This window comes from Cornus florida, unplaced genomic scaffold (assembly GCF_030987335.1).
Source record: "Cornus florida cultivar Cherokee Brave unplaced genomic scaffold, ASM3098733v1 CherokeeBrave_3.0.0_Hap2_Chr06, whole genome shotgun sequence".
NCBI classification, from domain to species: Eukaryota; Viridiplantae; Streptophyta; class Magnoliopsida; order Cornales; family Cornaceae; genus Cornus; species Cornus florida.
In genome coordinates this window covers 65,685,007-65,695,924 of record NW_026775576.1, presented here as the reverse complement: position 1 = coordinate 65,695,924, position 10,918 = coordinate 65,685,007, and the positions used below count along the sequence as shown (strand labels likewise).

General features: G+C 35.2%; 1 protein-coding gene and 1 long non-coding RNA gene across 3 annotated transcripts; one reads left to right on the top strand and one right to left on the bottom strand.

Moving 5' to 3' along the window:
• On the bottom strand, positions 1-4,372 carry LOC132311789 (uncharacterized). 2 transcript variants are annotated; one of them, XR_009483106.1, is made up of 4 exons: positions 4,142-4,372; positions 3,495-3,534; positions 2,292-2,502; positions 1-380 (listed from the first exon to the last, which is right to left on the bottom strand). It is a non-coding gene; the product is annotated as an uncharacterized LOC132311789 (long non-coding RNA). The 2 variants fall into 2 exon arrangements; XR_009483105.1 differs by having other exon boundaries at positions 2,292-2,414; positions 4,142-4,369.
• A 770-nt stretch (positions 4,373-5,142) lies between these two features.
• On the top strand, positions 5,143-5,781 carry LOC132314221 (F-box protein At2g26160-like). Its single transcript, XM_059813112.1, has one exon. The coding sequence runs from the start codon at positions 5,143-5,145 to the stop codon at positions 5,779-5,781; it is 639 nt and encodes a 212-aa protein (XP_059669095.1).
• Positions 5,782-10,918: the final 5,137 nt, after the last annotated feature.

Genomic DNA, 10,918 nt, shown 5'->3' with positions numbered 1-10,918 from the left:
TAACCAAATACGATTTCGATTTCAACTTTCTACCATTTTACCTGACCAAAAAACCATCGAAACCAAAATAGAAGTTCTTCTAAGTATTTACTACCTTCCATTTACATGAACAAAAAAAGTCATTGAAACCAAAAAAAAAAAAAATAATAATAATAAGTTTCTCACACGACCATGACACTACTTCCAGACAATCACTTCTTCTCCTGAGGTGTGTTCGACAATCTGCCGGATATGTAACTATTAAAAACTAAATTTTATGTTTGAGAACTCCCAAAGGTCAAGAAAGGTCAACAATACTTCGACATCATAGTTGGAGAAAAAAGTTCTCAATATTTCCACATTAACCTCAGCTTTCGGGTCAAAAAAAATGGAGAAGTCACCTACAAAAAAAAATGAAAATCTGAAAAATTAATTATTTAACACTAAAATTTCAATATCTAGAATGATTTAATCATAACTGCTTAATTTATTTCACCGGCTTCTTTGTTATATTTTCTTTTCCTTCAGATGAATCTAAAACCCCGGGTCTATCTTTCCGGGGTCGAAGCAAGAAAGACACTTTGAATATTTTTCTATTTATTTTTATCTGTTAGAAAAAGAGAGAATTTCCTAGTTTTTCCTTAAATTAAATACTCAATACAATATGCCCTATAAAAACAGGTCCAAGGTGCAAACAACAAAAGAAAAAACCATTGACCATCCATGCAATTTAGGAGGAATCAATGAAAATGAATTGAATTTAGAAAATACGAGCCAGAAGCTCCCCTCTCCCCAAAAACACAACTAAAACAACACCACCACCAATGGATACACTCTAATTACTTCACAAGAACGCGTGCACATTAAAACAAATTTGAAATTATGTTCTCTTGTCAACGTGTTTAACACTTACTGCCTAAAACAACAACAAACTAAGAGTCAAGTGTCGTATTTGTGGCATCCTGTGAATACAGCTTAACTTTGAAAAAAAAAAAAATTGGTGAGGTAAAACTTAGCGACGTAAATAGTGCAACGAATCAGTGGATTTGAGATTTGAAAGTGAATCCATGCGATTAGATATAATGGGAGAAAGATTTTAGCCAATCCCACATGCAAAAGAAGTTCTTGTTGGAACTTTGTCTAAAATAAAATATACTCGTGAAAACCCAATCCCCCAACCACTTTCTTGCTTCTTATACTGGCTTCATCCTTCCTGACTGTGATCACAATTTTTAGCAAAGAGACTCTTTGCCACCAATCCTGAGCTACTTGAAACTTATATATATATATATATATATATATTAAAGAGATGTTAAAAGCACCTAACCCACTGCAGAAAATAATTTGGAGGCCGTCTAGACCCTGAGGTACATCCAAACTCTACCATCCCACTCTACATTCATCGCAATTGAGTAATAAGAAAGTGACACTAAAAATTCCATCCTTGGATGGTGCTTCACCACCTACACGATTGGGTTTTGATAAAGAGTGATCTATTTTTCACAAAAGGTCATTAAAATCCTCATAAAATTAGAGAGAGAAAAAAAAAAAAAAAAAAAAAAAAAATTCAAACTTGCTAAGCACATAATAAAAAATGTATTGGTTCATGAATGATCTATGTAAGATGCATAGTCCCCAATTCTGCATGTATCCATGAAAAATTGGACCTCAAAGGCTTTCAAGAAAATGACCAAGTGAAAGTCCATTCCTGGCATGACAATGCTTAGGTGGTGCAGAACAACAGAGATATCATTTTACTCTAAGATGTTAATAATTTATGTCAAAAATGTAGTGAGCGGATAGAATCAAATATCTTTATCTCTTTGCATTGTATCCCGGGGCCCACAATATTTGAACAATTTTACCTTGTAATTAAATTTAATTTTAATTAAACCCAACACGAGCTACTCTACTCTATGCACAACATGATTCAGATACTCTGTGTTGATCTGCAGGCTAGTGGAACGTTGTTCATTAGCGGTAAGTACTCTATGCACAACATAATTCAGATAAGGCCATACTTGAAACGGCTTTTTAGGGTATAACAATTTTGGCATGGTCATATAGTGCTAGCATCATTCTCACCCAATTCTATATGAACAGATGAACACTATTTCAACTTGTGAATGCCACTGGATTCCACTATAAATCCCATTTAGATCACATGATATTCCAGATCTCAATGTCATGATGATGACCCAGAAGGTACACTAAATGAAAAATAATACAGTGACATTACAGTAATGTTCTAAAATTTTGAGTGAGAGAAAGAACACACCAAACCAAATCATCACAAAAGCAAAAAAAATTACCTGAATAATGAGAACATTTCGGTAAATGATGTTATGACATAAGGACGGGGGTTATGACATAAGGGACCGTCTATGTTGTGAGACCCAAATTCTTCAGGGAGCAAAGGATGATTGTGACGACCCCTGCAATGATAGTCTCTGACATGACATGAGACTGGAGGCTATTCTTGTCGAGAAAAAAGATGCAAACCCCCGAAGGACACGGGAGAAACTGGATATGTAATAATTAAAAAATAAATTTCAATGTTTGAGAACCTCCCAATTTTTGGGTGCAAGAATAAGGCCAAAACACAAAAAAAAAAAAAAAGAACGGAACCAAAAAGAACACAAACAAAAATCCTCAAAATTAAACAAATTCCTCAAAATCATCATCACCAAGTAGTCACAGACTCACATCACCAAGTAGTCAGTCTCACTTATGGACTATGGAGTATGGACCAAGTAGTTATTAATATGTTTATGATTCGAAACAAATCACAACACAATAATAATAATGAAGTATTTCTTGATTTTTGTTTCAGAATTACAAAGAATAGGTGAAAAAATAGAATTCTTTATGTTCCTTGTACTGAAAAGAGAAAAAAGAAAAAAAGAGAAATTAAGAAAAATAAATTAAACTAAAGGAAATTTTTGAAATTTTAAAATTCAGACTTAATTGTATCTACATTTGAAGTTCATTTCTTTGTTTTTTATTTTTTTATGTAATTAGGCTAAAGAGTTGGACTTTATATTTAAAATTAATGATTAAATTTATTAGTCCAAAATTAATGGTAGGCCCAAATAAATTCGCTAATAGAATCGGTAGGGTACCTACTTCTTCCTCAGATCGGAATCGTCAGTATCGTGATTTTTAACAACTAGTCTCACACTCTATCGGCCCCAGAATCTATCCAAAATGTTAGTTAGAAATCTATTAATCCTTTTTTCATTTTTATGATAAATTTATATTAATAATAAAATTAAGGTAAATAGTATAATTAATATTTAGATAAGAGAAATGATAATAAAAATAATATTATAATAAATGTGTATTTTAATGCAAAAGGATAAAGTTCACGCAAGTGGTGATCTTATGATCTATTTACTGTAAAGTATATAGAAAGTATAACAACATGAAATGTGAATAAATAAATAAATAAAAAAATAGATAGAAAAACAATGAAAAAGTTAGCACTAATAGAACAACAGATCTCATAAGCTTACCTTTTCTTTTTTCCAATTCCTCCCATACCAAAATGTAAACCTGAGTCAAAAAGATTGAGGGACATGAATTATACATGCATTGTGATCATAGTTTGATAGGTGAGAAGATAATGAAAACACACAACGACGAAGACCAAAAAAAAAAAAACCGTTTCTTTAATTTTGTATCCATGCAGCCTTAAATTCGTTAATTTTGGACCTATCTCTGAAAATAATAAAATAATAGACAAATCATTATGAATTGCTTATCCTTGAAATGATGGATGTTCAAGCCCATCATCCCTACGAAATCTCTCTCTGCCACGACAAGCGAGGAAACGACTGCGAATGAGCCAAAGAAGGGCTCAGCAGAGGTGGGGAGATGGACATTGAGAGAGTCAATTAGGGTTAGGGCTGGAAAAGAGATCTGTTTTAGGAATTTAGGAATTGGAAAACAGATTTGATTTAGCAGCTAAAAAAGAATAGATCTTTGGGTCTGTTTTAGGAATTGGAAAACAGATCTGATGGCCTTTGAAGGAAGAAAAGAAAAAAAAAAAAAATCTAATTCACAGATGACAGAAATCTGATTTGACAAGGGAAAAAATAATAAATAAATAAATAAAAAGGAAGAAGCAAAGTTGAAATATATGGAATATCGAATATCTCACCTTTGCCTTCCACCTATAACCTTCAACCTATAATCAGGCTGTTCTCTTGTGAGGCCTCTTCTCTTCTCTTGAATCTCTTTCGCTTTCTTTGTGAGGCCTCATCTCTTCTCTTGAGTCTCTCTATTTCTTCTCTTGGGAACTCGGGGAAGCAGCCGCCCAAACTAGATTAGATATATAGATAGGGTTTCATTCAGAACAAAAAAAGTGTTCTCTCGAATACACGTGTATCGTCGTACTCTGTCAGGCTTTTAAAGACTTGCCATCTGAGTCAAGGATCCGGTTCTCTTATCCAACGGCCAGGATTTGGCCACGTCAATTAAAAAAAAAAAAAAGAAATCTAGGTCATTGTAAAACGCTGACGTTTCAATTATAAAAGAATCAATGACCCCGTTCCTCTTATCCAACGGCCAGGATTTGGCCACGTCAATTAAAAAAAGAAATCTAGGTCATTGTAAAACGGTGACGTTTCAATTATAAAAGACAGAAAAAAAATGGCCAAAGCAAACGTTGCCGAGTACTAGTAATGATGAAGATTACTATGACTTGTTGAGCGTTGAAGGGAAGAAATTAGTATTGAAGAAGAAGATGAAGAAGAAGAAGACTTTTTGGCTTCCATGGCAAAAGGAGATCCTCTCAGCAGACGATGCCATTTGCTTTGGGTCCTCTCATGGTTGGTTGGCAAATATTCACCGTCGCAACTGTTGCATCTATCTCTACAACCCATTGATCAACAACTCTTTCCCTTACATCCCCCTCCCTCCCATCGATACGCCTAGAAAAACACAGCAAAAAATCTAATACTACTGCTATTACTACGGAATACAATATTCCAGGCTACATCTCAGCTGTACCATCAGAAAAAGTTAGTGAAAATTTCTTTAAAAAGATGGCCCTTTCCTCACCCCCCTCCACATTCCCAATTTGGACGACTACCCTCGAATTCTTCGGACGACTGCACGGTGATGACCATCCAAGCCATCCAAGGCCACGCGGCCTCTCCCATGTGTCACGGTCTTGCTTTCTGCAAGATTGGGGACACTTCATGGACTGCCTTGGACGGAACAAGTTATCCCTACATTGACCTGGTTTACTTTAGCGAGCACCAACTTTTCTATGCTTTGGGTTCTTTTGGTTTAGAAGCTTGGGATCTTCGCAATCCTGTCTCTCCAAAGTGTAGTGTAGTAACAAAATCCACTATTCCGGGAATCACTTTCATGCATTGCCGTCTAGTCGTGTCCTCGGGGGATCTCCTATTGGTAAAGAGATATTTTTCTACTGATTATCCGTTTACGTTATCGGCTAAGTGGCCGCCTTTACCAAAGGATGCTCCCACGGTTTTTTTTGAGGTGTATAAGTTTGACTTTGTGAGGAAGGAATGGGTTGGTAAGCGTGACTTGGGTGATCAGGTATTGTTTGTTGGTGCCAACCACTCTGAGTCTCTCTCAGCCAATGATTTCCCTCCTGGCTTGTTGATCCCCAATTCCATTTACTTCACCACCGACCGCGGCATTTCCCGCATTTCTAAAGGTAATGATTTGGGTTTTTTCAATTTGGATGATAGAATCATACGTAGGTGGGGCCGCTTGAAGAAGAAGAAGAACAAGGTTCAACCGACTCCTTCTTGGATTGTGCCTCTCTGATCATCGACTGTATATATAGAATCTATGAAGTCAAATTTAAAAGCACATTGGGATTAATTATGTTTTGCCACCATTTATTTTTCAAAGAACACATTAATATATTTTGATTTTCATTTTAGCTGCATTATGTTTTATTTCAACTTTGGTATTACTACTTATTCTTTTAATTGCAGTAATTTTTTCTTTAGTTTGGTTTTTGGATTACTATTTTCGATACATGTTGATTTTTTTTTTTGGTGGTTATATATTTTTGTATTTAATTATGTTATGCCACTATTTATTTTTGAAAGAACGCCTTAATTTATTTTGATGAATTTATTTGGCAAAGATTGTTCAAAAATATTTGCTTTATTATAGGTACATTATATTCAATTTCAGCTTTGGTATTATTACTTATTCTTTGAATTGCACTAATTTTTTCTGTAAGTAGGCTTTTGGATGACTGTTTTCAATACACTTTGATTGATTTTTTTGTTATATATTTTTGTGTTTAGTTATTTTATGCCACTATTTATTTTTGAAATAACACCTTAATTTATTTTAATGGATTTGTTTGGCAGTGATGGTTGAAAAATATTTGTTTACCGAAAAAATATGTTCTATTTCAACTTTGGTATCATTACTTATTTTTTGAATAGTCATCCATACATGTTATTTTTTATTATTATTTTTTTGGTGTGTGTGTTTTTAAATATGTTATGCCAACATTTATTTTTTAAAGGCCCAATAAATCTAAAACAAGTGTTCAAAAGTAAAAGTTAGAATTTAAAACACATGTCCGAAGGCAAAAGTTAGGCACTGCCTAATTTTATTTTATATTTAATTTTAATACTTGTCCCAATTTTATTGAGCTATATTGGACCCAAGTATTGTTCAAAAAGAACACCTTATCTTATTTTGATACCACTCAACTACAACTCCGGTTGCATCTCTGTATACTTTCTATTTTTCACCATAACTAATTTGCATATGAAGCTTTTTGGCTATTCACTTTAGCTCGCAAAATCACTATGTATAATGTTGATTACTTATATTAACAAAATAAAAATTTCGTACTTCTTTTAAAAAATTCCTTTAGTACTTTTTAATTAGATTTCCTTTTCAATTACTACTATGTTATTATTATTAAAAACAAATAAGTTTTGTAATATTATATATTTTCTTTTCTATAAGTTTTTTAATATATATATTCATAGTTGGTACTAGAGACGGATCTATAAAATCATACTCAGAAGTTTTTTCATAATTTCAGTTGGCCCAATTTTAAAATTGGGGTGTCCCCCTGATTTTTACCCAATTTTGCAAACACCTCCCCTTCGTACAAAAAATAATTAAAAAAAAATGGTTAAAGTAACCAAAATACACCAATCAAGTAAAAAAAGACGTTTGGTGTGCAAGAATGGAATGGAATGGAATGTCTATTCTAACCATTTCTTTGTTTGGTATGTAACTTAAAGTGAGAATGGCCATTCCATTGGAATGAAAATCCATTCCACAACTAAACCTATGGAATGGCCATTCCATTCCCAAGTAATTTATTTAAAAAATCGACTTTCCAAAACACCCTCATATTTCAAGTCCAGAAACCACCATTACCTTCTACCACCACTACCACTGCATTTCACCACCACCACCACTACCACTGCCTTCCACCACCACCGACTTTCACCATCGCCCACCACTTTCCACCACCACCGCCGCCGCCGCCACCGCCACCGCCTTTCACCACCGCTACCGTCACCGTTTTCTACAACCACCATTGCCGTCGCCTTTCACCAGCGCTACTGCCACCACCACCACTGCCATTGCCTTTCACCACCTTCCACCACCACAGCCGCCATCGCCTTTCACCACAGCCACCACCTTCCACCACCAACACTGTTACCACCTTTCATTACCACCACCACTGCTATCACCTTTCACTTCCACCACCACCACTGCTATCACCTTTCACTTCCACCACCACCTTCCACCACCGTCACTGCCACAGCCTTACACCACCACCACAACCGTCGCCACCTTTCACCACCACCGCCACCGCCGCCGCCTTCCACAACCACCAACACCGTCGCCATTGCCTTCCACCACTGCCATCACCTTCTATCGCCACCACCTTCCACCACTGCCACTGCCACTGCCACCACCTTTCATCACCACCACCGCCTTCCACCACCGCCACCGCTACCACTAGTACTACCGTCGCCGCCTTCCACCACCTGCACTATCGTTAATTTAATTTATTTGTTACTAAGAATGATATTTTGGAGAATTCAATTAGAAATTTATTCCATTCTAAATTTTAAATTGGTCCAACCAAACACTAGAATGGTTATTATCATTCCATTCCTACACGTTTCATATTTACAACCAAACAATAGAACGAGATCCATTCTCATTCTTATTCCATTCCCACTTGCATTTCATTCCATTCCTGCACACCAAACGTAGCATTATAGTATTATCAAATGAAAAGTTTTAATGGACAAAAATGACCCACTCCCTCCCTCAAATTTTATTTACCAAACACATTCGATCAAATTTTATAAATCACTTATGAATTTATTTTTTAAGATTTTACAAAACTTAATTATCTTGAAAATCAATATTTAATTAAAATTTTAAATTCATATGTTAAATATTTATAGATATGTAATTTATATTTAATTTTTATATTAATTACATTTTAATTAGATATTCAAATCAAATCTATAGTTTAAAATAATATTATTTACAACTTAAAAACAAATAGATAATTTAATAATTATTATTTACATTAATTTATTTAAATTTAGGATTGTTAAAGAAAAGAAAAGAAAGCACAATAAAAAACCCAAACGCAACACCACTCCACTCCCTTCACCGCCACCGCCAATCCCCACCCTCTTTCACCACTCTTGTTTTTCTTTACTCTCAAACCCAACCACTGTTCCATTTTCGCCACCACCAGACAACCACCGCCACTACCATTAAATTCCACACTTGCATAGTCCATCACCATTTTCTTTCAATATTATATATATATACATATATCATACAGAAAAAGATTCAAAGTCCACCTGAACCATATTGCATACCATTTTCTTTCAATATTATATATATATACATATTGCATAGTCCACAACCATTTTCCCCGAACCTTCCTCTATACCGGCCTGAGCCGACGATATGGATGAAGAAAGATTCAAAGTCAAAAATTTTGGGGGAATACTTTTTGAGACCAGATTTGGTGGTGGTGGTTTGGGGGGTGAAGATGGTGGTCGTTGTGGGGATGTGGCGGTGTTTGTGGAGGTGCAATGGTGCGGAATCCATGGCGGCGGTGGCGGAGGCGGCGGCGGTGGTGGTTGACGAGGTGGGGATTGCGATGGTGGTGACGCGGCTATTGTTGCACCCAGAGATTGAAAGAGAGACAGAGAGACGGTGGAGATTGATGGAGGTGGGGATCGGTGGAGATTGATCTGTTACAAATGTGGGGTTGTAAGTATGGGGTAAAATTGACATTTGATATATTTAGTTATTTTGATTATTTTTATAATATAATAATGAGGGTAGATAAGGAAATTCACAACAAAATCTGACAAAGGAGGGTCATTGCAAAAAATGGCAAAGTTCCGGTTTAGTTGCAATTAGCCCAAATCTCATGAAAGTTCATTGTATACGAACTTTATATATTTATGATATAGTGTCATGGTATGAGCTTGAGTCTCAGTTATGGTATGTATATCGTCCTTTAAAATTTTATGGGTATAAATGTAAAAAAGGTTAAACAAAAAAAATAAGAGTGTAAAATGCAACACACGACTCTATCGAGGCTTGAGGGTTTGATACCGGTAGGTCACTGACCTATTTATTTTAATATTATATATTTCATTCTATAATTATATACATATATATATATTATATAAATAATTGTAATCCCTTAAACTTAAGGTTTTATTCTTAAACTTTAATTTTGACAACACATTTTGCTGCATAAATATTTAAAATTTTAATTACTAAAACAATCTAAAGGTAATGGAGTGCTTGGCTACGCTTTATAATGAAGCATACTGCCGGAGCACGGGGCAACAAAATAAGGTTAGTATAATTTATCAAAAATTAAACAACCCATATTAATATCTCCCGGAAGAAAAAAAAAAAACAAAAAAAACAAAAAAAAAAAGAAAAGAAGAAGTGTGAGACAGAGACTCCAGTTAAAATTAAGACACCAAGAATACGAATACTCCAAGGGAGTTGACTGCCAACTAACTCTTTGAAGGAAAAGAGTGCTATGGCAAATACCAGATAAATTAAACAACCCATATTAGTAACTCTAGAAAGAAAAAAGTGGACCAACACTTAATGACACCTTGCCACAATCCAAAGCCCCTAAAAAAAAAAAAAAAACAACCTACATCATACAAAAGAGCACAAGTCGTGAAAGAAAATGCAAACGCATCCCCAAGAGGATCAATCAACCGATTCATACTGAACAGCACCTCAAGTAAGCTTCATGCAACACTTTCTGAATACCCGCCCTTGTCCAAAAGGATCTGTCTGCATCACATAATATGCAAATTTGTATTACTCAACAAAATTTATATACAAATTGTTTAGTATGTTTTAAGTGAGATAACTGGGTGTCGTGTGTGTTATATATATACAATTTTTTTTTTTTTACCTGTCCTTGAGTCGTGCATGTGAAGCAGGGACGAACCCAAGAAATTGAGCTTAATATAAGGTTCGGATTGGGGAGGAAGAAATGTAATTGCTACGGTTTATAATTTAGTGAATATATTATTACTTTTACAGCAAATAAAGTTTGTTTTGCAACTTTGCAATTCTCCATCTCGGTTGTTGTCGTGGAAGCATGATTACCGGTCAGGTAGCCAAAACCCTTAACCCCAGCAAGTCAAAAACGAAGTCAAGAATCTGCAGAGACAAGTTGACATGTTGAACTAGCAATTGGCTCAACATGTTATCAACCCGCCGGTTGATGACAACTTTCCGATGGAAGATGAACCGTCCAGCATTAGAACTTTCGCGAAACATCTGTTGTTTATACTTTGCGTCGCTATAGATCATCCGAGTCATCCGACGATTGGATCGACCATCATTGGGAGGCGAATATCAAAATTGAAAAAATACTGATTACCCGAAA

Coding starts and splice junctions, on each gene's coding strand:
- LOC132314221 (XM_059813112.1), top strand. CDS start 5,143: ATGTGTCACGGTCTTGCTTTCTGCAAGATTGGGGACACTTCATGGACT.